At 44.5% G+C, this 26,835-nt stretch overlaps 1 protein-coding gene across 2 annotated transcripts in view; it reads left to right on the top strand.

Moving 5' to 3' along the window:
- Positions 1-385: 385 nt before the first annotated feature.
- The window catches only part of ARFGEF3 (ARFGEF family member 3), a 186,862-nt gene continuing 160,412 nt past the window's right edge, over positions 386-26,835 (top strand). Inside the window, exons 1-2 of one of the 2 annotated variants that reach the window (XM_027085256.1) lie at positions 386-917; positions 7,973-8,024. In XM_027085256.1, the coding sequence (XP_026941057.1) occupies positions 833-917; positions 7,973-8,024 (137 nt within the window). In that variant the 5' untranslated portion in view covers positions 386-832. The remainder of the gene's footprint in view (positions 918-7,972; positions 8,025-26,835) is intronic. The other variant, XM_027085265.1, reaches the window with a different exon arrangement.

The raw sequence follows: 26,835 nt of genomic DNA, 5'->3' as shown, positions 1-26,835 counted from the left end.
ATTTTTCTTCAGAGGAAAACAATTCAGGTCAACAAAGGAATGGAAAGGGAATAAAGAGAGATTTTTAAAAGGGGTTTTGGATGCAAGAGTGTGTTTCGAGTCCAAATCTTGTTGCTTTGGGAAGTACCTTAACCTGTGTATAATGAGGATGTTCATCACACACACACACACACGTGAGATGGTGTGGAATACATGGTTGGGCAGAATCACAGTCTATTCACAGGTAGCGCCCGAGCCTGGCACAGAAGGTGGCCCAGAAGAGCTGCTCATCACTAACGAGGGAGCAGCGCCTGGACGGCGGGACGCAGAGGGCGCCACGCCACCCGGCGCTGGGAGCTCAGCGAGCCGGGGCCGGGCCGCTCCAACTCCGCCCGCTCCGGATGGGGGTGTGGCGGGAGCAGCGACGAGGCCCCTCCCCGCCCACTGCCGGCCGCAGCCAGACGCTCCCTCGGGCCGAGCCCGGCCAACGCCCAGCCTGCGAGCCAGCCCAGGACGTCCACCTCCACCTTTCCGCGAGCCTCCGTGCCCCCGGGACCGCCTCGGGGGCCGGGGCCGAGTCGCGGCCTCCGGTCCCCAGCCCGCCGTCGCCGTGGCCGTCGCCGCGCGCTGGGCGCACCTGACCCGGCGGGCGGGGCGGCGGGCGGGGCTCCGGGCCTGACGTGGCCGCTGCATGGAGCGGGCGTGATTCATCAGCCGCCGCGCGGGGTCGGAGCGGGGCGAGCGCAGCGGCAGCCTAGGCGCCCAGGGCCGGGTTGCGGTGGCGGCGGCGTCGCCGCGGGGCCTCGCGTGCGCTCCCCTTGCTGTCTGCGGCCGGCCCCCGGCGAAGGTCAAGATGGAAGAGATCCTAAGGAAGCTGCAGAAGGAAGCGTCCGGGAGCAAGTACAAAGCCATCAAAGAGAGCTGCACCTGGGCCCTTGGTAAGCGCGCCGAGCGGGGCGCGGGGCGTAGGGCACCTGCCGGTGGGTCCTCCTCGCCGCCGCCGGAGGGTCGCGCGGGCTGGCTGCAATGGCCCCTCTGCGTGGGGGGCTTTCGCTGAGCATCTGTGATCGAAGCATTTTGCGCAATTGCGAGAGTTGCCTCGGTAAACTGATGTGTGATACGCGAATTTGGGTTCGGGCGTTGACATCCATCCGCCTCCCCTCTGGTCTCTTTATCATCTTCCAAACCCTAACGGGGAAACGCCGTCCTCCCCTCTGGGCGGCCCCTTTCTTCAGATCCCCAGCACGGCGGACGGTGGTCACCCATCTCCGAGTCAGGACCGCAAGCCGGTGGGAATCCAGGGGCCTGATTCCGAAGCGCCTGTGGGCAAGAGGGAAGTTGAACCATCAACCCCGATCTCAAAACCTTGGCGAGTGTAACCGGGAAGGAATAGCTTGTTTAATTTGATTCTCCTGATAGAGGCCAGCTTGTTAAGTATTAGCTTTCATGGTTATTCTACATGAAGAATAACGTACGGGTGGGATGGTGTTACCTCTGCAATTCTGTTGTCGTCTGCCCTTCAGACAGGTGGGATTTTAGATTTGTGAGCTGTGCAAGCATTGAAAGAAGTTCCAGGTAGCAAATTTGTGTTTCCCATCAGACTCAGGTTGTAGAACTCAACCTCGGAGAAAATTGAATGACATTCCAATTAGGCAAGAACGTGGGCAATCAAAATTGTCTGGGTAGGAATGCAGAGAGATCAGGAGCATGCTCAGGTGACAGTGATGCTTAAGGAGAAAAAAAAAAAGGAAAGGCGAAGGAGAAACCAGGGCAGCTCCCTTGGCCTCTGGCCTTGCCCAAGCCTGCATGTGATCCCTCAGTTGCCACTTAATTAAAACATAAAATTGAATCCCTTTCTCTTTCAACCAAAGAGCCATCAGTGCTTGTCATGACACTGTACAGTGGTACAGCCTGAAAGGAGATAGAGAAGGGCTATTAGCAGGTTTTCCACTAAATGGAGAATTCTGATGGTGCTTTAGGTGGTGACTCGGTTAATATTTGGTCTGAATTCACATATGTTTGAGTGTGTGTGTACACAGCCACAGCATTTTTTTTTTTTAATGTCTGCCTATTGTCACAAAATTTCCTAGAATGTTGTCAAGGAAGTTTATCTCATAGGCAGAATCAGAACTTGACCATTTGTTTACTGTTAGAGGAAAAAAAAAATGGACCAGGTACATAAGAGAGAAGCAAGGCTCTTAAAGCCACAGTACTATTTTTGCATTGCCATTGTCATTCAGCAGAGTGATCAGGGTAGATTCTCAAATGCCTCTAATGAAGGGTCACAGATGGCTGGGTAACATAATAAAGCAGGGCTGACTGCGCTCTAAACATGCTATTCCTTGTACTCGTTATTATTTTGCTGTAAGTTAAGGAGATTTAGATAACAGGGAGGAGGAGAGGAATCTAGTATTTTTAATTTTCATGTCGATACTCAACATCTTGTTAAGTTAAAGTGCAGTGTTGCCTAGTTTAGGTCCTTGAAGTAACCGGGAAGCCCAGAGCTGAGGCAGATAGATGATCTGAGCAGAGCCTGGAGTCCAGCCTGCCTGGAAGAGTAGATGTGATTCTTTTCCCAGTGGCTGTTCTTAGTAAGCAAGAAGAGATGGGAGCTCATGAAACAGTTAAATAACAGTGCGGGGAATTCATTGTGCAGGTTGGAATGAGTAAACCAGGAAAAGAGATCAAAGAAGAGGGGATGAATGTGGGGTCAGGGGTGTGCTGGGGGGATTGGTGTGAGCTGGTGGGGCTTTTGAAGTAAATTGGACTTGGAGAATGGGTAAGCTGTGGGTTTCTTCTCTTCTTCACTTATGTAGCAAAGATTTATTAAGACCTCCTCTGTACTGAGCAGTGGGGATAGAAAGATGAATAAAATGCTCTCTCCCTATAATTAGTTTGTTAGAAGGGTATGTTGGAGGGAGAATGAGGCGGAAACAAAGACATGAAGGTACGGTTTCCTGTTCTCTTTCCCACTCCAGTCCATTTTCCACTGTTCCATTTTTTTTTTTTTTTTGGCTATAAAATGCTTTTCACTCCTCAACCCCCATACTTTTTTTTTTTAGAGTAAAGTGTGAATTCCTTAGAATGCTTTTTGGAATCTAGCCCCAGCCTTCTTTCCCATCGCCCCCATAGCAAGGGTTCGTCGGTCCCCAGTAAGCCACGTACTTTCTTGTACATGCCATGTGCTGCCCACTTCTCTGCCTGGGCTTGTGCTAATCCTTCTGCTACAGCTTTCCTTTCCAGAATCCCAAGGCCCAGCTCACATACGAAGCCTCCCCTGAGCTCTGCAGTCGAATCAGTTGTTCCTCTGGGCTCTGAGCCCTGCTTTCAGGACCCTCTTATAGCACCTGCTGCTGGGGATTATAGTTGGTTATGCACAAAGCTACTCTTTTAGGGGCAGGATGATTGAGAAATATACTGGATTCAGGAGACCAAAAAACCTGATTCAAGCAGACTTAAGCAAAATAGCATGTATTCACTATGAACTAAATACCCCTTGGAAGGCTAGCTGTGGGTTGAGTTTGGTTCAGGAATTAGATACTGTTTCAAGGACCTCGCTCTGCTCTTTTGGGATGATGAACACTCTCAGCATGAGTCTCCACAGCTTTGGGTTCATGAATCAGCACACTTAGACCATCTCAGGAGAGAGGGATCGTCTCTGACTTAGACCATCATGGGAGAGACGGGTCATCTTACACTTGGGGCCATTATAGGGAAGAGGGGTCACCATGACATTTAGACCATCCCAGGAAAGAGTCATCTCTTATCAAAAGTACCATTGGAGAGAGGGGTCATCCTCACACTTATTCCATCTCAGAAGAAAGAGCTCATCTCCCACTTGGACTATTATAGGAGAAAGATATTTAGACCATCCCAGGAAAGAGTTATCTCTTATCAAAAGTACCTTTGGAGAGAGGGGTCATCTTCACACTTATTCCATCTCAGAAGAAAGAGCTCATCTCCCACTTGGACTACTATAGGAGAAAGACATTTAGACCATCACAGGAGAGAGGAGTCATCTCCCATTAAAACTGTCATAGAAGAGAGAGAGAGAGCATCTCCACGTTTAGGCCTTTACAGGAGAAAGGGGTCATTTCCCACCTGGCCTATCACGGGATCATCTCAAGAGAGTGGGGCTCTTGCAGTCACTCCCACCCAGCCCTTGGTGTCACAGTTCTCTCTTCGTCCTGATGGGTTGAGTATGTATCCCTGAACCAGTCCTCTGGGCTAGCTGGCTACAAGGCCCAGTGAAATCCCAGAGTCAGGGAAGGATGGCTTCCTCAAAACAAAATTAGGGTTTGCTGCTTCAGAGGCAGCAGAGTGGATGCCAGTCAACGAAAGCAACAAATGTCTACAGTGTAGACGTGAGCTTCCTGAGCACAGAGACTGTATGCTCGTCTGTGGCTTCTGCACCTACAGTATGAGAGGCACATGTTCAGCACATAAATAAATGAACGTGTTAATGTCTTATTTGGGTTTTAAGTGATATTTGTCTTGTTTTCTAGTTACATATGCTCATTTTAGAATATTGAAAAATATTCGAACACTATAAAGAAAAAATTAAAATCACCCATAATGTCACCACCCAGAGAAAACACTCATCACATTTTGGAGTATTTCCCTTCTGCAGAGGGTTCTACATAAATGACGGATTGTTACATGTTTTTCAACTTCAGCTTTTCTTCTACTTTATCATTAATATGTCTCTGAAAATCAGTTTTCTTAATGGCTGCATAATAACGGGCAAGGAACATGTATGTACTTTTTCTGTATTTTAAGCTATCTAGGTTAGATACGTTTGTCAGTGAGGAAATGGTCTGACTAAGGAGTAGAAAAGAACAAGGGACTGGGTCAGCGAGTGGAGAGCCTGAAAGAATAGCATTCTCCTTCAAGCAGTGGCAACCCTGGAGGCTTGGGAGCTGGGAATGGCAGGATGAAATAGAATGGCAGAACATTAGAACTGGACCATGTCCCTTTTAGAAACTTTAGGTGTTTGCATATATCAGGGAGCTCCTGTAGAATGGATTTGGAAAATGGAGAAGAGAAAGAAAATTAGAGGCCTGAATACCAAGTAAGAGAAGAAGGATGGTCTATCTAACCACCATCCTTCCGTCTATCTCTCCACCCGCTTTTCCTTCCAGCCACAGCATCTGTTACCTTCACAGCTAACCTTCTTAAAAAGTGAATGTAACTAAACATACTGCATAGCACAGGGAGCTCTACTCAATGCACTGTGGTGACGTAAATGGGAAGGAAATCCAAAACAGAGGGGACATACGTACACGTATAGCTGATTCATTTTGCTGTACAGTAGAAACTAACACAACATTGTAAAGCAACTATACTCCAATAAAAATTAATAATAAAAAAAAAGGGAATGTAGTGATTGTGTCCACATCCTCACTTCCTGCTTACTTTTCAACTCACTGCGATCTGACTTTCTCCTCTGTTCTTCCACCGACTGAAGAATAAGGTACCCAGACCTCAGTCTAGCAGACCATGCTCACATCCCTCTTACCAGTCCTCTCAGCCACACTGGGCCCCCACTTGACCTTGGCCTCGTGCCCGCACCCCGTCCGTTTCGATCGACCTCTTGAGCTGCTCCTTCCCCTTTGCAACTCCTCCCCAGCCTAAAAGTTTGCGTTTCACAAGGATGAGCCGTGAGCTCTCCTCTCTGACTTGCAGCCCGACTGGAGTTGAACACTTTGAGAGCCACAGCTTCAGTTTCTGAGAATGCGATGCCCACATTTACGTCCCTGGGCTTCACCTGTGCTCTGACATGCCACCCCCGATGCAGCTTCCTACCCGGCGTCCCTTCTGGAACAGGATGGGCTTGTTATGGCTGCTCTGTGACTGCCTTTCTCTTTTCCCTTTCCTCTAGCTCTCTGTTAGCACTTGTAGAGTTGGGCACTGTTGCACATCCTGAGTTGAATATAAACTCTTCTGTGTGATGAGGAAAACCACAGCGATTTGGTTGTTCAGCGTCAGACCCTCTTCTTGGGATGCAGCGTCCAGTTGTCCTGGGCACTGGCTCTGCCCTGTTGACTGCTAGCCTGGACTCACCCATGAGGTGCAGACTCACTCCCTGCATCTGCATCTCAGGCTTTTGTTTTCTCATTATCCTGCCTCATCTTAAGAACTGACTTCAGTCCTTCTAGTTCCTCCCTTGGCCTTGTGACCACAGCATCACCCACCCTGCTGATCCATCTTTCTATTTTGCTATCTGTCTGGCGTACACCCACTGTTTCGCCCCATGGACCGCAGCGGGCCCAGACGCTATCATCATGTTTTGGCCTGTTCTCAGTCCTGAGTCTCAGGGATACATTTGGTGTCCACTGTTCCCTCTGGTCTGTTAGCAGGGTGGGGAGAGATGTTTCTCCTTCCCCAATAAAAATAGTTCAGATCAACAGGGCTTGTTGACTCTAAACAGTGAAGAGAGAAGGCAAGAGTTTGAACAGAAAAACTGGAGACCGGTTGGAGTGTGTGATGTTGTGATTTATAATAAGAAATATATATATATATTTGGTCTTGGTCCCTGTTTCTGGCTCAGAGCTCCTCAAACCCTTGGAATTTCCCAAGTGAAGAGAGCTATAGAGTCATTTGTTAGGTTAATGAAGTGATTGTTGGACCACACGTACGGATGGGGGCTGGCTGCCAGGAAAACCATCCTTTTCAGTCCCACCCCCCTGACCTCCACAGAGGGGAGAGGGGCTGAAGATTGAGTTCAAACACCAGTGGCCAATCAATCATGCCTATGTAATGAAGCCTCCATAAAACCTCCAAAGGATGGGGTTTGGAGCACTTCCCGGCCAATGAACACAGGGACATTTGGCGAGAGTGGTGCACCGAGAGAGCAAGGACTCTCTCTGCCCTTTCCCCACACCTTGCCTCTTGCATCTCTAGCATCTGGCTGTTCCTGAGTTATATCCTGTAACATACCAGTAATTACTAGGTGAGAGTTCCTCTGAGTTCTGTGAGCCATTCTAGCAAATTAGTTAAACCCAAGGAGGGGGTTGTTGGAAACTTTAATTTCTAGCCAGTCTGTCAGAAGCCCAGGTGACAACCGGACTTGAGATTGGCATCTGAAGGTGGGGTGCGGGGGGTGTTACAGGCTTGTAGGATTGAGCCCAAATCTGTGGGATCTGATGCTCTCTCCAGTTCGTGTCAGAGTTGAGTTAAATTGGAGGACACCCAGCTGCTGTCAGGGAATTGCTTGTTGGTGTGGGAAAACCATCCCCCCCCAACTCTGACGCGCGTGTGCGCACACACACGCAAACACACACACACACACACACACACACACACACACACAGGAATTGGGTGCAGGATTGTTGGAGCTATTGAAATAGAACAGTTTTTATTTTTGAAGAGAATCGTGAATGTTTCATTATCTCAACAACTGGAGGCAGCAGGAGGGTGAATAGTCCACAACAACGGTAAAGTACTGAACATCCAGGTCAGAGTCATGAGACTTGGGGGGTGAGCCTCCCAGTCAGTATCCCTAACTATAGTATGATTTTTAAAAAGTTTCACCTGCCATGTCATAAATGTGTGTGAGATGAGCTGTGGCATAAAGTGCTTTGTGAACTTGAAAGTCTCTCACAAGTATAAGTTATTATTTAAGGGTATTAAAACGGTATTTTCAAGGAAATAGCTTTTCTTTCTCTATTGTTATTGCAAGAATACAACATTTTTAGCCAGGTGCAACTAGATTAAATTGGCACTCTGTTTCAGGTTAGGAATTTAACTATTTGTTCTGTCTCTAAGCGAAATGCGTCCTAATCTTTAAGCTCTGAGAGGAAGTCTCGTGGGCTATAGCAAAGGAAAAGGATTTTTAAGTATGGATGATTTGCGTGCAGATAATTGAGAATTGACTATTTATAATTATAGGAATTTCCAGGGGGAAAAAAGAAACTAACGGTGAAATTTGTATACAATCTAAATTCTCAGTCTTTACATATTTATTTTTAACTTTGTAATTTTCCCTTTGCAGAAACTCTGGATAGCGTGGATACCATTGTGAAGATCCCTCCACACTTGCTGAGGTAAGGAGACTGGAGTTGTATAATATAGTGGAAGTAAAAATTGCCCGCTGTGCTGTCCTGAAGGGCCAGAAAACCTCACTGGTTTATAGCATTTTACTTGCTGACTGGTGGCTTTTTTGCCTCAGTGAGCTGGGATATTTCATGAGGTTAGCATGATGGGAAGCTGACTGCACTGATTTCTACCTGTCTTGGAGTGAGTGAAGTCAGTAATCCAAAGGAACCAGCTGTGGAAGTCAGGGATGAAAGGATAAAATTGGTCAAGGAGAGAAATGACCAAAATCTAATTGAGGATGTGGACAGTGGACAGAATCTTTCACTGTGAGTTGGGAAATGGCGCCCCCTTAGTGGGAGAGCAGCCCTGCACCACGTGGGTTGGATTTAAGCTCTCACTGGCCCCTTGGTTGGACACCATCTCGCAAACTCTATAGGCATCAGCAGCAGCCCTGAGACAGTGAATCTATTTCCCCAATTCCTCAACTTCCCACTCCCCACACTCCTCCACCATCATGAGAGAAATACATGCTTTTTGTGGAAATTGGGAAAGAGCAAATAAGAAAGTTACCCATAATTACACCACCTAAGGATAACCACTGAACACGGCTTAATAGATTTTCTTAATAGACTTTCCCCCCAGCACACATACAAATTAATATGAAGTTTTATTTACAAGTTTGTTTCCTGCTTGTTTTTTCGGTCAGCACCATATGAAGAACATTTTCTAATGTCAATATATGTTCTTCAAATTAAAATATCGCATATATGTCCATCGTATGGCTGCTGCAACATAAATTATTTCGCAGTTTTCTTATTGTTAGACATTTAGATCGTTTCCAGATTTTTCTTTGCGATTATTAAAAATAATCTTTTGTTGCATATAGTTTCTATATTGTCAGGACACTGATTTATTAGGTATTTTCTCTTTTCAAGTAGATTAAACAAGAGTTATGTTTCTGTCTTTTTTAAAAATGTGTTACTTCTCCTGTAGTGTCTGCTACAGGCTGATATATTGTAAGGTAATTCATATGTTAATCAAACCAAGTGTACTTTTGTGGGTATAAAACTTCTAAATGGGTAGAATGTCTGGCAGCAACAGTCTTGCCTGGAGGAGGTATATTCCAGCTGGGGTATCCATGTGAAAACACTCCAAGAGATACGAAGGCGTGGATGGTTTAAAGGAGACGATTTCCCAATTTCTGTAGGTACCCTGTCTTAAAATTATTTGCTTCAGAACTGATTTTGCCATGTCTCCTTTTCCATTTCACTTCTTAACCTTCTCCTGACAAAGGACAGCTCTTACCCATCCCATCCCGAATCTGACTGTGGTGTGTTTTCCTGGGGTGCAAAACCCTCTTCCTACCAACAAAGGACTATGAAAATATTAGTGTCTGTGTTGATAAAGGGGATGAATACAGTGATCAGGGCACACATCCTTTTGCAGGTTAGTTTTTACTTCTTGGCTTTCAACAAAATTGAAGGAGGAGCTAATCTAGTTATGAGATAATAGACAAAAAGATTTTTTGATGATAAATCTCCTTCATTCCTTTCTTATACAAAAAATCGTTTCTTATTGCTTATGTCTTTAAACCTGGGAAAAAAAGGTATGGAATTGATGTTAAACCCCACCTTATTTTAGCAATAGAGAATATTCATCTATAGATATATGAACTAGTTGAGAAAAATAAACAAGCCCTGTCCATTTCTTTAGAAATACATTTCCAATAAAATTGTAATTTCCATGTTAACTATATTAACATTCTTATAATTAATGTTGTTTGGATCAATCATTTGCATCAGAAGAAAATGGAACACTTTTAAGCCTTATAGCCACAGGAGATTTTTAAAACTCACTTTATACGCATTTTTGTTACAGAGAAATATAATAGGGAGATTAATAAAATCAAGTGTTAAAGCATGTTATATCAAGAGAAAATTCTCTGGTTGGGGGTGGGGATAAAGTGGAAATACAAATTCCAGGAGACAAAAGAACAATACAGCCTTTTTTACTCTAAAAGAAGAGTTTGTTCACGTATTTTTTGATGGATGAAGGTGGTTTTCAAATTGGTGTGGTATTTGGATTTCATTAGATACCTTGAAATGAGTGATACGTTTTAACTAAAATTTTACTAATTCCAATATGCCAGAATTACAGCCTTTGCCGTTAATTAAAATTATGGTTGAGAAATTTAAATGTCAACTTAAAATGTGTGAAAAATGGAATTTTAAGATTTTCTTAGTGGCTGTATGAGTAAAAACATTTGATGATACTGCTCTAAAGGTTGTTTCTCTATCCAAAGGGTTGTTGAAGCTACAGTGAGACTTTCTATGGTTTTGGGTCTCTGATAAGGTTTGCCTTCAGCGTTAGGGGCAAGAAGGTGATGATGATACCAGAAGAGGCTCCTGGTACAGTGCCTGGGAATGTTCATCAAAAGACAACTGACATTTTCCAACTCTAGGTGTGTGTGTGACCAAATGAGTTGGAGAAAGTACAGTGTTAATGGGCCGTGTTTGATCCCATTTAGCCACTGAGCGTTGCTTTTGTCCATGGTCTTGAGCTTTACCTCAGAGCCAGCTGGCCATCTTGTTCAACCATAGGAAGTAATGACAAAATTGGTGGGAAAGTTGCTGGATGAGGAACCGTGGAAGAATATGAATATATATATATATGTGTGTGTGTGTGTGTGCGTTTACATATCTTCACCATTATTAGAAATATGATTCAGAGTATTTGTCTGAATGAAAGCTGGTGATGTCATCCTGTATACGGAGGAATGTGTGTCATTGTATTCCAGATGTGCGACAAAGTCCATCAGGCATTCTTGTACAGAGAACTGAATGTATGGATGAGACATAGCAGATTTAAGCCTTGCACTCAGTTTTATATTCCCAGGGAGGAGAATGAAGACAAATGTAGCTGGAAAACACTGTTAAGAGGCACCAAGTATAAATGTATTGTAGAATTTTATGCATATCAGAAGGTTTCAGTGTGACTGTGATTTGCAATAGTTGGGAGCCCTTCAAAGCCTTTTTTAGGGTATAGGAATAAGGCATAATTAGAACAAAAACGAGCTATTGAATCAAGTCTGATTGCCTATTTCATTTGATATCAGGGAAGTGATATAATGAGAACATACACCATAGTGGACTTTCCCCCTCTGTTGTGAATCAGTTTTCCTTTAATCCTTTGATTCATCTTCCAGGCTTTTTTCTTTTCTTTTCTTTTTTTTTTTTTTTTTGCGGTACGCAGGCCTCTCACTGCTGTGGCCTCTCCCATTGCGGAGCACAGGCTCCGGACGCGCAGGCTCAGCGGCCATGGCTCACGGGCCCAGCCGCTCCGCGGCATGTGGGATCTTCCTGGACTGGGGCACAAACCCGTGTCCCCTGCATCGGCAGGCAGACTCTCAACCACTGCGCCACCAGGGAAGCCTTCTTCCAGGCATTTTTAAGCCCACAGGGCGCTTACTCTGTCCATTATTATGTTTAACATGGCATCTTTCTATTGTTTGAGCACAATAAATCTAAAAAAAAATTTTAAATGTAGGCACTGTAAATATTTGCTTATAAGAAAGAACTTGGATATGTTAAATTTTTTTCTTCAGTTATATTTCTATTTTAATGAGTTTTTTCTTCAATGATATTTAGTATACGAGAAAGAAGCCAGGTTCATAAACTATTTCTTGGCATTCTGATTTCGTATTCAGATTGTTTCCATTTCTGTTACATAATCACGTAGAAGTGATTATTTGCAGATTTTTTTTTTGTTTGTTTCAGGTTTTGGAAAGAGCTATGAGGACTAAATCAAATCCCAAATACTTTTTAAAAATTAAAAAAAAATTTTTTTTAGTGGGAGGCAGGGAGACGCAAGAGGGAAGAGATATGGGGATATATGTATATGTATAGCTGATTCACTTTGTTATAAAGCAGAAACTAACACACCATTGTAAAGCAATTATACTCCAATAAAGATGTTAAAAACTTTTTTTAATTGATTTTTATTGGAGTATAGTTGATTCACAATGATGTGTTAGTTTCTGCTGTACAGCAAAGTGAATCAGTTATACATATACATATATCCACTCCTTTTTAGATTCTTTTCCCATATAGGTCATTACAGAGTATTGAGTAGAGTTTCCTGTGCTATACAGTCGGTTCTTATTAGTTATCTATTTTATATATAGTAGTGTGTATATGTCAATCCCAATGTCCCAATTTATCCTTCTCTTCCCCCTTTCCCCCTTAGTAACCATAAGTTTGTTCTCTATATCTGTGACTCTGTTTCTGTTTTGTAAATAAGTTCATTTATACCCTTTTTTTAGACTCCATAAGCAATATCATATGATATTTGTCTTTCTCTGTCTGGCTTAACTTCATTGAATATGCCAATCTCTGGGTCCATCCATGTTGCTGCAAATGGCATTATTTTGTTCTTTTTTATGGCTGAATAATATCCCATAGTATATACGTACCACATCTTCCTTATCTATTCATCTGTTGATGTACATTTAGGTTGCTTCCATGTCCTGGCTATTGTAAACAGTGCTGCAATGAACATTGGGGTGCAAGTATAATATCTTTTTGAATTATGTTTTTCTCCAGGTATATGCCCAGGAATGGGTTTACAGGATCATATGGTAGCTCTATTTTTAGTTTTTTAAGGAACCTCCATACTGTTCTCCATAGTGGCTGTACCAATTTACATTCCCACCAACAGTGTAGGAGGGTTTCCTTTCTCCACACCCTCTCCAGAGTTTACTATTTGTAGATTTTTTGATGATGGCCATTCTGATCGGTCTGAGGTGATGATACCTCATTATAGTTTTGATTTGCATTTTTCTAATAATTAGTGATGTTGAGCATCTTTTCATGTGTCTCTGGCCATCTTTGTGTCTTCTTTGGAGAAATGTCTGTTTAGATCTTCTACCCATTTTCTGATTGGGTTTTTTTTTTTTTTTTTTTGATATTGAGCTGCATGAGCTGTTTGCATATTTTGGAAATTAATCCCTTGTCGGTTGCTTTGTTTGCAAATGTTTTCTCCCATTATGGCTTTTCTTTTCATTTTGTTTATGGTTTCCTTTGCTGTGCATCAAATACTTTTGCTGTGCTGATTTTCTTATCTTTGCTTTTGCCATTAATTGACTGCTTTTCAAGTTAAATATGTTAACATTCTGATAGATAATTACTAATACTGTTCTGATCAATTGTGTACGTTAGTAGTGATAGCTCAAACCAGAAGAAAATTGCAACCTTGAAAGAAGTATGGTTGTATTATCTTTTTTTTTTTTTTTTTTTTTGCCATTGATTGCTCTGAGGACTTCTTGTGAAAACAAAAGTCTAGATGTCACATGAATGCTTTTAGTGACTCTGGTGACTGGAGTTGGTCATGCATAAGGCACTGAAGGGGAGAAACCCACAGAAAAAAGTTTTAGCTGGAATGAAGGAGTGGTCAGAGGCATTGCTTATTTCTGCCCTGGGCTTTCGCTGAGCAAATGCCCACTCTCGTTGGTGGTACGGTGAGCAGCCTTAGCAACCAGGATGGGGATTCACGCAGAGTGCCCAGTGAGATTGAATGTCAGGGATGGAGGAAGGGCTAGGGAACCCGCCCTGTGGAATATTTCCCAAGTTTGTTAGTAGATAGTTATATGAAAATCTTTCCACCTTCCTGCCCGTAGTCTTGCTTTTGATCTTGGGGGTGAGACTTAAGCACCCTTATCTTCCTCCATGTGGAGACTGGACCCTCACTGTCTTTCCTCCTCTCTCCCCTCTTCTTATACTTCAGATCTTACACAGCTTCACGGGGTTGAATAAAACCTGTGAGTTGGTGGGCCATCGCGGTGTGCCCACACTCAAGAAAGAGGCCTTCCAGAGCTCAGGCTGTCACTCAGGTTGGGGTTACCATCTCCTTGGCCTCCTTGTGTGACTAGCAAAAGGCAGCTTAGATTGATCACTCACAGTGACACACTTGGTAAAATGTCTCTGCCCAAGTCAAGGTATTGCTAATAGTTACGGACTCTGTTGTTGTTGGCTGCTGGTCTTTCAGCCAAGTAAGAAATAAGTCCTGGAAGCTGCTGAACAAGAGCTATTAGTAGTTAACAACATTAAATGTTTTCTCTTCCCGTTTTTCTACTTCCTCTCTCCCCCTACACTTCTTCCTTTTTCCCTGTGGTTTTGGGAATCAAGTAATATAACCAAAGTAACCTGATCATTTATGGAATTTTCAGGGCTGCTCTGGTTTTTGTTATGAATATTTAGGGCTGATGTCTGTTTTGTGAGGCTGTCACCAGGCTGAAGCCCACCTGGAGGTACCGTAACTTCTGTAATGCTTAGCTTCATGCAAATTGATGCATTGGTCTTCCCCTTCTGTGCCCCACTGTCTTTGTGATGGCTTGGTTATGATGATACCTACATCTGTCTGATCATTTTTCTCTCTGAAGTGTTGAAAAGCTTATATTTTTATCTAACCGTATATGTTAGTAGGAAAAGGGCTTATGCCATTTCTGTGGACCGTTCAGTACCATTGCTGTTTGCAGTCTTTGGCTCTTTTAGAACATTCTTGACCTGCTGGCGCATTCCCAGGGAATGTTCTTCCCTTTCTGATGGACTCCTGCAGTGTTCTTCTGCTTCCGAGTCTTGGTTGGAAGTTGTCAGCTTCTCTGCTGGCATCTGGGCCAGAATGTCCTGCCTGCTGTCTTCTCTAGTGGATTTGAAACTCGAAATCCTGCCTGGAGACTGTCATACAGAGTGAAGTAAGTCAGAAAGAGGAAAACAAATACCGTATGCTAACACATATATATGGAATCTAAAAAAAAAAAAAAAAAAAGGTTCTGAAGAACCTAGGGGCAGGACAGCAATAAAGACTTAGACATAGAGAATGGACTTGAGGACATGGGGAGGGGGAAGGGTAAGCTGGGACGAAGTGAGAGAGTGGCATGGACATATATACACTACCAAATGTAAAATAGCTAGCTAGTGGGAAGCAGCTGCATAGCACAGGGAGCTCAGCTCCGTGCTTTGTGACCACCTAGAGGGGTGGGATAGGGAAGGTGGGAGGGAGACGCAAGAGGGAGGAGATGTGGGGCTATATGTATAGTACAGCTGATTCACTTTGTTATACAGCAGAAACTAACACACCATTGTAAACCAATTACACTCCAATAAAGATGTTAAAAAAAAAAGAAACTCAAAATCCTGGAGCATTGGGTCTGGATACCCTCACATGGCTCTGTGTGGATCTGCAAGGAGGGTGCTTTTCAGCCCGTGCCGAGGCCCACAGACGTTCGGCCTCTACCACTTTGGACATCATGGCTGAGCTGCCTGCTCCTGTGTGTACTACTCCATCTTCCCTGCCAGATTTCCAAGAGGCTCACTCTCCCAGGACTGGGACCAGGGTGAGGTGAGTGAGGCTGCGTTGTACAAGTACATGCCAGATCCTGTCTCAACATTTTTATGTTTTGCTCATCATAGAATTTTTACATTAATTTTGAGTTTTTCAAATGTGACCTTAAAATGTTATTTATCTCGAGGGCTGAGATTTTAGTGCTCCCTTAAATTTTGTACCCAAGGCCAACTCCCTTACCCTAGTTCTGGCCCCACACTCCCCATTCTGTCAGAAAGTTCTCACAGCTTCCGAGGCCAGCCACATTCAAGTCAAGCTCCATTCTGCCTCCTCCAGCTTCTACAGACTGTGGTCCTGTCCTGCTTTGAATCGCACCTCAGTGGCAGGCACCATCAGAGAAACAAGCCTTTCCCATGACCAAGGACACGTTTAGTAAGGCCCCCACTCCAGGATACCCTCTTGCACATGTACTAGGGTTTTACAGAGGGCATTTCCCAATCTCTGCCCCTCCTCCTTTGGGGACCCTCTCATACGTTGAAGTAGAGCATACTTGTTACAAGTCCTCTTCCTTTTGCATGCCAAGACCAAGACAGCAGGTCTGGAGGTCTATAGTTAGCAATCCAATACTCCCCTTTATATGGGACACTAAAATAATAGGGGGATGTTTTCTGAGCTGCTCTCTTCATCAAAATTGTCCACTGTGTGTCTCGTAGCATGCAATCTTTCTCACTTCCTCTTCCTACTTACCCTTGAAGACTGAGCTACGGTGATCTTTCTCTCCTTCATACCCTCACTGTACTCTTCACATGATTCTGTCATGGCATTTATCAATCAGGTTGGCTGTTGTTTAGGGAGTCTGTTCTGAGCCCCTATCCTCAAGGAGTTCATATATATAAATTATTCATCTTTTCACCCCCTAGTTCAGTGCCTCTCCAGACTCTGCATCTCAGGGAACCTGTGTCCTCATCACCTAGATTCTTGGAAAACATACTGTTTGGAAGAATCTGTGCCAGAATGGGAATCTCAACTTTGGCGACAGAACCTCTAATATCTCACTGGCCGAAATAGTAGGTCCCAAAGAGTAGACCGGAAACCCAACACCCAATCCATTGACCTCAGCTAACATAGTCTTAAACTCCTTACTCTCTACTCAACCAAAGCCCTGACTAGTCTAATGTGTATTATTAGATTGAGGTTGAGGGTTGGTGATAGTTATCAAGACCCTGATTACTATTCTGTATCAAAGGACATTGAATATACAAGAGGTTCAGCTCTCATTGGGTTCCCATGAAGAGTCCTTGGCCCACCTGGAAGAAGCACGCAGCCTGCCATACACCACCCCCAGCATGAATTTGACCTGGAGTATTTCTGTTCTAAAGAACTCAAGAATCTCCACCTCCATCCCTCTCCAATCCAGGATTTTCCCTTTCTCTAAGCCCTAACTTACAACGGGACTGGTCCAGATGAGATAAAACCGTCAAGGGAATCCTTGAGCAATTTTGTTGAAAGACAGCCATTGGCAGCAAACCTCTTGTTGGCATTTCTCAGTGCCCTTGGGGAACAATCCCAGACATTACTCCAGCCGTGGCTCAGCTGCCATTTTGCCATTGGCAGCAAACCTCTTGTTGGCATTTCTCAGTGCCCTTGGGGAACCATCACACATATACCTCCAGCCGTGGCTCAGCTGCCATTTTGTTTGCCTTCTCCATGGTTCTTCAGAGTCAGCCTCAGCCTAATTACTTTCCTTCTGCCAGTTGCAGTTCCCAGAAAGACTAACAGCCTCCTTCGCATTTATCCTTATATGGCCCCCACCCCTTCCCATCCCCACCACGGCTGAGCCTCTACCCAGCTTCATTTTGCCTTCCTGGTCCAGACACTTCTCTCAGCCCAGATGTTGACATGTTCCTCCTTATTTTGATCTGGGGACCTGCTGAGCTTTCCTGTAGGGTAAGAACACATTCGGTAGCATTTATACTTGGAGAGAACCATCCATAATAGCTTCCTATTCTTTGTATGGTTTTAATTGCTTTTCTGCTGCTTTTATCTATTTTAGTGCTTTAGTTCTGTGTTTTGAGCCCTGGGGCAACTTCTACAGGTTGTGCAAATTTTTTTTTTTAATTTATTTTTTACTTTCGGCTGCATTAGCTCTTTGTTGCTGCACGTGGGCTTTCTCTAGTTGTAGTGAGCGGGGGCTACTCTTCCTTGTGGTGGGCGGGCTTCTCATTGCGGTGGCTTCTCTTGTTGTGGAGCACGGACTCTAGGCCCGTAGTTTTGGCACGTGGGCTCAGTAGTTGTGACTCGCAACCTCAGTAGTTGTGACTCACGGGCTCAGTAGTTGTGGCTCACAGGCTCTAGAGTACAGGCTCACTTAGTTGTGGCGCACAGGCTTAGTTGCTCTGCAGCATGTGGGATCTTCCTGGGCCAGGGCTCGAACCCGTGTCCCCTGCATTGGCGGGCGACTGCCCCACCAGGGAAGTCCTTTTGTTTGTTTTTTAATTGAAGAAATAAGTGTCTCCACATCAACGGGGAAGGACTGTGTGTGATTTAAAATGGAGCAGTGGGTTTCGGCAGGCAGTTTGGATGTCATCATTTGTTTTTTCCACTTCTTACGTCATGGAGAAGTGTTGGGCTCCCCTTGCTACCTCCTGCTGTCAAGAGGAGGAGGCAAAGGGTGCCAGTGTAGAATTCCCAGGTCCTTCAGCTTATGCTGACTGAAGGGAGGATGTTAGCATAAATGCAGGACAGGTGCTTCTGATGAGGCTTCCACGTTATTCCAGGTAAATTGCAAACATCTGTGCTTCTCCTGGATTTAAACTCATTGTGAGGTCTCCTCTCTTGGCGGTTTCCGGCTTTCCTCCATAGCACGGCTGACTTCTGTTTGCAGAGGTGTGCAAATGTAAGTAAGGTTTGGCTCTCTTGATCTTTTTCTGGTTCTGCACCAGAAATAAATATACATATAGAAGGCTTTAGATACTTTGGTTAGTCTAAGCCTGGCTCAGTCTTAGAGAAGTCTTTGTCCCACGGAGCCATGAAAGGAAAAATGGAGGGAGCTGTCAATCTTGCCCGGGGTCAGTGGGAATCATTTAAGTGACCGAGGGCCTGCCAGGAAGTTGACCTGAACTGTTCCGGCTCCCTGAGATCTGGCTGCCCCTAAACAGGTGAGCAGAGTGACATTTCTGTGTTAGCTACAAAAACCCGTCTGCAGGGAGAAAGTGGCATGTGGAATAGCCGGTAAGCCCACCCTTTAGCAGTGGGGCTGCTGAAATATCCACGTTAGAAATCAAGGTGCCTCGAAGATCTAGTTTCTCTTTTTCCTTTCCCTATTGCTGTGGAAACAAAGAGTATTCCTGTCACCTTTTAACATAGTATAAGGGACAGTACTATATACTGTTTCCTAACTTACAAACAGCTGCTTCTGTGTATCTGTCAGCCTGTAAAGCCAATTCTAATGGTTTTTGTGTTCTAACCCCTTTGATAAGGAAGACTTACAATTAACTCTCAATTATAAAGCTTCTCCTTGTTAATAGCCCTGGACCTAAAAGCACTTTAAATGATGCAGTCAGTTAGAGACGTGCATAACCTACCCAAGCTGGGATGTAGAGGTTATTGGGCTTGAGTGATATTTTGGGATATGAGCAACATATTAATGTTCAAAACCAGCCATGACCACTCATCCTTCCTTTGTAACAAGTAGTTGATGTCCTTTATTTCTTGACACTTAGCTCTAAAGGGAAGTGTTAGAAGGAAACATACTCAATTTTGAAAAAGTTTAACAGTCCAATCATGAGTTTTCTTTCTTGGGTTTTCATTCCTTTTGAGTGGAATGAAGGTAGGATTTTTGCTGTGTGGGCTAGTCTGTGCGTGCTCTTTATAATTAAACGGTGTCTTACAGGCAATTTAGGTCCAGATCTCCTGCTTTAATTTCAAAGTATGACTCTGAGAAATTGTTTACATTGACGGGTTATAAAAATGGATTCCAAGAGATGGGTAGGGACCTTAGCTTATCGATTCAGTGATGTAAATGGCTCAGTGAGGTATTTGAATCTCTCTTTTTCACCCGCTAGAACCTTTCTACTGCGGATGGTACAAAGACTAGAATCGTATTTAGTTTCTTTGGACATCTTTGTTTATTAACTATTTCATATTTATTTATTTATTTATTTATTTATTTATTTATTTTTTGCGGTACGCGGGCCTCTCACTGTTGTGGCCTCTCCCGTTGCAGAGCACAGGCTCCGGACGCGCAGGCTCAGCGGCCATGGCTCACGGGCCCAGCCGCTCCGCGGCATGTGGGATCCTCCCGGACCGGGGCACGAACCCGTGTCCCCTGCATTGGCAGGCGGACTCTCAACCACTGCGCCACCAGGGAAGCCCCTCGTATTTATATTTTACTGCATAGTTATATGTAGTTGAACTGTTTATAACTCAGTAGGATTATGTAATTACATAATGCCATGATACATATTTTTCAAGCTAAGTCCAATTAATTTGACACAGGAGCTCTCCCTTTATCTGTTTTATAGTTCAGTACTGTTAATACGATGCTTCTTGGCATGCTTAATTGCCTGTGATTCACATGTTCCCAACTAAGTTTGGGACGTTCTACTAAGTCAACATTTTTCAACCTTTATTATGTGCCAGGGACTCTTAGGTGTTATACATGCTGGTCTCCATCCTGCCTGCTCTCCTGTGAGGTGGGGGGAAGCCCTGAGATGGAAAGACTCCTTGAACCAGTCTGGGACAGTCAGGACTTGGGGTCAAAGTTCACCTTCTTAACCCATTACAGAGTATTACCTCTCCCATTATTGACTTAACACAGAAGTTTCTGTTTTCTGATTTGTAATTTATGTGAAAAGCTGAGATATATAAAACTAAACTTCATGCAGCAAATTATTTGACGAAGCACCATGATTGTAAAGGACTCTTGGGAAATCGGCTATAGTTAGCCACTGCTCATTTATGAGTACAATTTACCAATGTTGGAATATCAATGAGACCATTTTGTATTGAAAACAACTTTAAGTGCAATCTCTGAGGAGCTAGAGCTTTTAAAAGAGGGAGTGTCCTATATGCAGATGAGGGGCGAGCCACGAATTATTAGAGCTTTCGAGATTAATGTGTAGATGTGACTTTGCCAGGAAATGACCTAAATTGATTTCTCCTGTCTGAAAGGCAAAAGGAGACTTCAGATGAAAGAGATGTTAGTCTGGGATTGATGTGAATACACACTGGGAAGCCTGGGTAATTATGTGATTCAAAAACGAACCCTTACCTCTCCAGGTTTCTGCTTACGTGATAGAGGGAAGAATCTAAGTAGCAACTGAGGTGCTTTCTTTAGGGATGGTTAAGATGAGGAAACCTGCAGAATTACCAAGAGAAGACTTATGGCAGAACTCATTTTTAGGCCTAAACTAAAGGAATATATCTAGAACAGGTTGTATTTTGAATGGGGGCAGACCTAGGCTCATTTTTAATTTAGTGACATCCAGAGAGCTGTTGCATGTCAAAGATTTTTTTTTTCCTCTCCCCGTTGCTGGCTTTGTTTTGTAAACCCCATTTTGTTTTTCTGTATTTACCAGCTGGGAGGAAAGTCCTTCAAAAACAAGAGGGGTTTTGTGTGCTTATTTCAGAGAGGTTGGTAGAGAAGCCGGGAAACTGGGTCCAGCTGTGCAGGAGCTGAGTCCTGGGGAGAGGGCAGAGGGAGGGCCCTGAGCACAGAGGCCGCCCAGCTTGGGCCGCGGAGGGCTGCGGACCCTCCAGGATTTTCACTCCATCTCTGTCTCTGAAATAAAGCTGGATGTGGATGATAAGGCCAGTAACATGATATTTGCTGAAACGGGGGAGGAGAGCATGCATGTGTTTCAGAGATAGTAAAAATATAGATGTAATTTAAAGTCAGTCGGGTATTTGATCAAGAAAGAAAGCGATTGTTAGTTTAAGGTGTGCGCGCCCACGCATTCAGTACAGCGGACGCCTTTATAAATATTTGTTCGCGCTGATTGCCTTGCAGCTCTGGGTCCTGAATGTCCACATCTCTGTCGGCGGCATCTGGAGCCCTGATCGGTAGTAGGAGGACAGTGCGAGGGGGATCTGGGCTCTGGGGAAAGAGGCAGTGGCTGGGGTGAGCAGGTGTCCTGGGTTTGGAGTTAGGGCCGAGCAAACAACGTTCTGTGGGCTGGAAACACAGTGGGAAACAAAACACAGAATCTCTCCTCTAAGAGCCCACCGCTTGTTGAGGGGAAGGCAAACAGAATCGTAATACATTAGGTCCTGGGTGCAAGTCCTGGTGCTCCCATGAGGGGCCATTGGGACCCTGAGCTAGTCATTTTGCCTGTCAGCTTCTGTGAGTGGATATGGACACGGAAGGATGGGCACTGGTGAAGGTAGGTACCTCTGTTTTCCCCCTGTGATCACTGACCGAGCAGTAGATGTAAAGGAGACAGATCTGCAGGGACCACATTGCAGGCCACAGGTGCGGACCAGCTCTCCCTAGCAAGGGCTCACCATGCCTGCCTGCTGCCTCCTGCCTCCTGGGCAGGGGAAGAGCCTCTGTTTTCCCTCCCGCATCTTCATATTTCCTCAGCATCCTAGTGAGAAAGCAGCTTCTAGCCCACAGGGTTTGTCTCAGGGCCCTCTGTGTCACTGGCATATATATATATACATTTTTTTCCAGCTTTATTGAGATATAATTGACATATAACGTTGTGTAAATTTAAGGTATAAAATGTGATGACTTAAGTATATATTGTGAAATGACCACCACAATAAGGTTAGTTAACGCATCCATCACCTCACATAGTTTGTGTGCGTGGTGAGAACTTTTGAGATTTACTCTCTTAGCAATTTTCAAGTATATAATAACATTATTAACTAGAGTCACCATTCTGTACATTAGATGGCCAGAATTTATTCATCTTACAACTGGAAGCTTGTACCCTTTGACCTCTTTCACCCATCCCCCCACCCCGTGTCTGCGGCAACCACCAATCCGTCTACTCCATTTTTATGTGTTTGGTTTTTTAGATTCCACATATGAGATCATACAGTATCTGTCTTTTTCTGACTTATTTCACTTAGCGTAATGCCCTCAAGCCTCATCCATGTTATTGTAAATGGCAGGTTTTCCTTCCTTTCAGAGCTGAGTAATTTTCCACTGTGTGTGTGTGTGTGTGTGTGTGTGTGTGTGTACACACACACACACACATGCAAATCATTGTGATTTATAATAAATATTGAATACACATACAGTTGGCCCTTGAACGACACACGTTTGAACTGTGAGGGTCCTGTCCTCTTATACACAGATTTTTTTCACTTAATGCATACTACAGTACCACATGATCCGAGGTTGGTTGAATCCACAGATGCAGAACCAAGGATGAGGAGGGCCACCTGTAAAGTTATACTTGGATTTTCTACTGCAGGTGGTCGCCACTCCTAACCCCCACGGTGTTCAAGGGTATTTGGTCTTCATCCCATTTCTGGAACCAGAACTCCTAAAACTCTTGGAAATGCTTAAGTGACTAGAGTGAAAGAGGTGTTTTCTGTTATGTTAACGAGGTTAATGAGGTGACTTTGGAAAGCACCTAAGGGTGGGGGCCGGCTGGGTGGAGCCAGCCACATGATTGGAGGGCTGGCGCTTTCAGCCCCACTCCTGGACCTCTGCGGAGGGGAGAGGGGCTGGGGGTCGAGTTCAGTAGCGTAGAGCCAATGATTTAATCGATCGTGCCTACGTCATGAAGGCTCCAGGATTCAGACAGCTTCTTTGTGGAGATTTGCAGAGAGTGGAGCGCTTTGGAGAGAGCGGGGAAGCTCCTTCCCACACACCTTGCCCTCTGCATCTCTTCCATCTGGCTGTTCCTGAGCTATGTCCTTATATAATAAACCGATAATCTAGTAAGTAAAATGTTTCTCTGAGTTCTCCGAGCCGCTCTAGCAAATTCATCCAACCTAAGGAGGGTGTGCTGAGAACGTCCACTCTGTGGCAGGTCGGTCTGAAACACAGGTAACAACCTAAACTTGTGATTGGCATCTGAAGCAGGGGTGGGGGTGGTTGAGTCTTGTGGGACTTAACTGGAATTTGATGCTGTCCCCAGGTAGACAGCGTTTTGAGTTGAACTGTAGGACACCCCACTGATGTTGGAGAGTTGCTTGGTGGTGGTAGGGACTCCCCCGTTGGAACTGGGTGCAGAAAATCACATTTTCTTTATCTGTTCTGCTGAAAACTTGGCCTCTGCGCTGGTACTGAATCGAAATCTGAGACAGAGTTTTGGGTGAAGTAGAAAAGAATAGCTTTATTGCTTTGCCAGGCAAAGGGGGACACAGTGGGCTCGTGCCCCTCAAAAACTGTATGTCCCAACTTGGATTTGGTGAGGAGTTTTATAGCAAAGTTTCCAGGCCGGGGTTGCTGATAATATTAGGGTGTGTGCAGGGTCTGCCCTCCTTTAATCTGGCCTCAGGTGGTCTCTCCTTAGTGAGCTTCTCAGGTTCCTTTAATGTTCTCAATTGGTCTCTTGATAAACTTCTCTGGTTCCTTTAATCTGGCCTCAGGTGGTCTTCTCTGGAATGAAGAATGCTAACACCTTCCATTTGTTGAGGGTTTTAGTTCTGTGGAGAATTCAAAGATATTGTCATGTGTATCCCTTGAGGCGAACCAGAACCCTGCCCCAAGGCTGACTATTGTTTCTCGGTTGCTTGTACCTTGTCTCTGCATCCCCTCCCTTCCCTGATGAGCAACTGTTGGAATCTCCCCTTTGAAACTCTTGGAAGGTCATGGAGGCTGGAGTCTTTTGCCTACAAACAAGAAATGGGGGACAAAAAGGCTTCCACGCCCAGGAGCCCCACGGGGTCCTGCTCAGTTTCAATTCATTCGTTACATTAATGCAGCAGTTCTCAGACATTTTGGTCTCAAGACCTCTGACACTTTTAAAAACTACTGAGGACCTCAAAGAACTTTTTAAGAATTTTTTGGATTATATTTACCATATTAGACATTAAAATAGAAATTTTAAAATATTTAATTCATTAAAAATAAGCTCATTACATATTAATATAAAGACTTTAAAAATTCTATTCATTTTATTTATTTTGTTTTTGGCTGCATTGGGTCTTCATTGCTGTGCGCTGGCTTTCTGTAGTTGCAGTGGGCGGGGGCTACTCTTCGTTGCAGTGCGCGGGCTTCTCATTGCAGTGGCTTCTCTAGTTGCGGAGCACGGGCTCTAGGCGTCCGGGCTTCGGTAGTTGCTGCACGTGGGCTCAGTAATTGTGGCTCACGGGCTCTAGAGCGCAGGCTCAGTAGTTGTGGCGCACAGGCTTAGTTGCTTTGCGGCATGTGGGATCTTCCCGGACCAGGGCTCGAACCCGTGTCCCCTGCATTGGCAGGCAGATTCTTAACCACTGCACCACCAGGGAAGCCCTGTGAAGACTTTTTTTTTAATGAAAGGTAACTGCTTTCAAAACAAATTTTACATTTTGCCAATACTTTTACTATCTGGCTTAATAGAAAACAGGTGGATCCTCAGCTCTGCTTCTCCATTCAGTCTGTTACAATCTGTTGCTTTGGTTGAAGTAGATAAAGCAAATCCAGCTTCAACAGGTAAATAAATGATTTAAGACAGGAGGGTAATTTTCATCACCTTTTCAAATAATTGTGAATATTCTTTTTTGATAAACTCCACTGTATACTCCTAAGAGATTGAGAATGAAAAGTTTTGACCTTATGGACCTTCTGACAAGATCTCAGGTGTCTAGGCTATACTTTGAGAACCATTTCTCCCCATTTCAGAAGCCAGAATCTCAAATCATTCATTCTTCGGAGTCACCAACTCTTCCTCATACCTGAAAACAGGAGCTGCTCTCAGCCCTACCTTCTCAGGACCTTGCCTTGGCCCCCAAAGCTTTAGGCCTGCCCAGCAAGCATGCGGTTATGCTTTGGAGGGAGGTGGCTGGCTGTTCTCCTGCCTCCCAGGCCTATGGAACTGTCCCCGGATTCTTTTTAGAACCACTAGCCGTGGAAATTGCCCTATCGTAGTCCTGCAAACAATACCCTCCTTATTGAGGTCTTGTGGAGATTACATAAGATATCAAATAAGACAGTACTTTGCAGAATATGCAACAAATCACAAGAGAAGCTTCCCTCTGATACAATAGGCTCTCGGTGTTCTGGCAGTCTGTAGCAGGATTAAGGGTTTTTGTTTTGTTTTTTCTGGTGCTGAGTTTCAAAGTGTGATGTTAAGAGTGGAAAACAAAGTTCTGGGAACAAAGGAGCAGATAAGAATCTGGATTTAAGTGTTGTTTCTGATTTCCAAGAATACAAAGAGGCCTAATTGGCCCTTGGGAATTACAAACAAATCAGCCCAAATTGGCAAGATATGGAAAACTGCACTGTGGCCCTTGTAAATGTTCTTTAAGATAAATTCTGGCATCTGAAATAGGGAACTGGAACCATCATTTTTCTGTGGAACAGAAACCTTTGGTTGCCTAACCACCCCCTACGCCCAACAGGCCTGATTGGGTATCAGGAACTGCCTCTGTTATCAGCCATGTGCTTCAGAGGAGGCTGCCCCATTGCAGGCTGGACTGGCTGGTGTGGCCACGGGCTTGCCCTGCATCCCGCATATCAGAATGGAGCGTGGGAGGGATGCTGTCTCAGTCCTGTCGAGGTGAAGTTCTTTCTTCCTCTGAAACTTGTCCCATTTGAATGATGCTTGTAGCAACTACAGCTGCTTTGTCTCTGAGGGGAGCCAGCCAGGGGATAAAGCTGACAAATCGAGGGTGGATTAGTAGAAAGATGGAAAGAACCTGGGTTCTTGGCTGTGCCTTGAGAGTATGGACTTACCTCAGCCTGGAGCCAGCCTGCCTCCTTGTTTAAGCCTCTGAGGGAGTTGGATTTCCTAGCACTTGCAGCGGAAAGCACCCTCCCCAGTACACTCTCCCTAAAGGAATCCTGTGACCCTCAGGGACACAGGGGTAGGAGGATAGCCCAGGTGAATGTGGCAGCTGTAACCTGAAGATCTATTGATGGGATCTTTTTCCTCTTTTCTGGCTGTCGTTTGGCCATTTTGTTGTCCTTTTTATTTCTTCTGCAGGTCAAGTTGAAATTCTAAATTGAGTATTTGGTAACTGGTGGAATAGGAGAGCTGAAACATCTGTGGCAATTACAAGGCCTGGGGCCTTGGAGATGGAGCCAGGCTTCTCTCCCACACCCTGGGCACACAGGTGGATATCATAGCCTTGTCCCACTGCCGCAAATAACTGATTTACTCGTGTGCTCCGTGAGTTAGACCGCAAACTCCGTCGTCTTTATACTCAGGGACCCTGGTCTATATAATGTGCCTGCCCCCCACAATACTGAAGGCTACCAATTATGGAGCATTGATCTATGCCAGGAATTGTACTAATGACTTTATGCATTGTCTTTATTAAATTTTACAACAAGTACAATAGGTTCTAATATAACCTATATTTTAATGATAAAACAGA

The sequence above is a fragment of the Aethalodelphis obliquidens genome, unplaced genomic scaffold, assembly GCF_003676395.1.
Source record: "Aethalodelphis obliquidens isolate GAN/ISIS:26980383/991018 unplaced genomic scaffold, ASM367639v1 scaffold3, whole genome shotgun sequence".
In the NCBI taxonomy this organism is placed as follows: Eukaryota; Metazoa; Chordata; class Mammalia; order Artiodactyla; family Delphinidae; genus Aethalodelphis; species Aethalodelphis obliquidens.
Note: the sequence above shows the minus strand (reverse complement) of the source record. Positions and strands in the feature narration are given on the sequence as shown.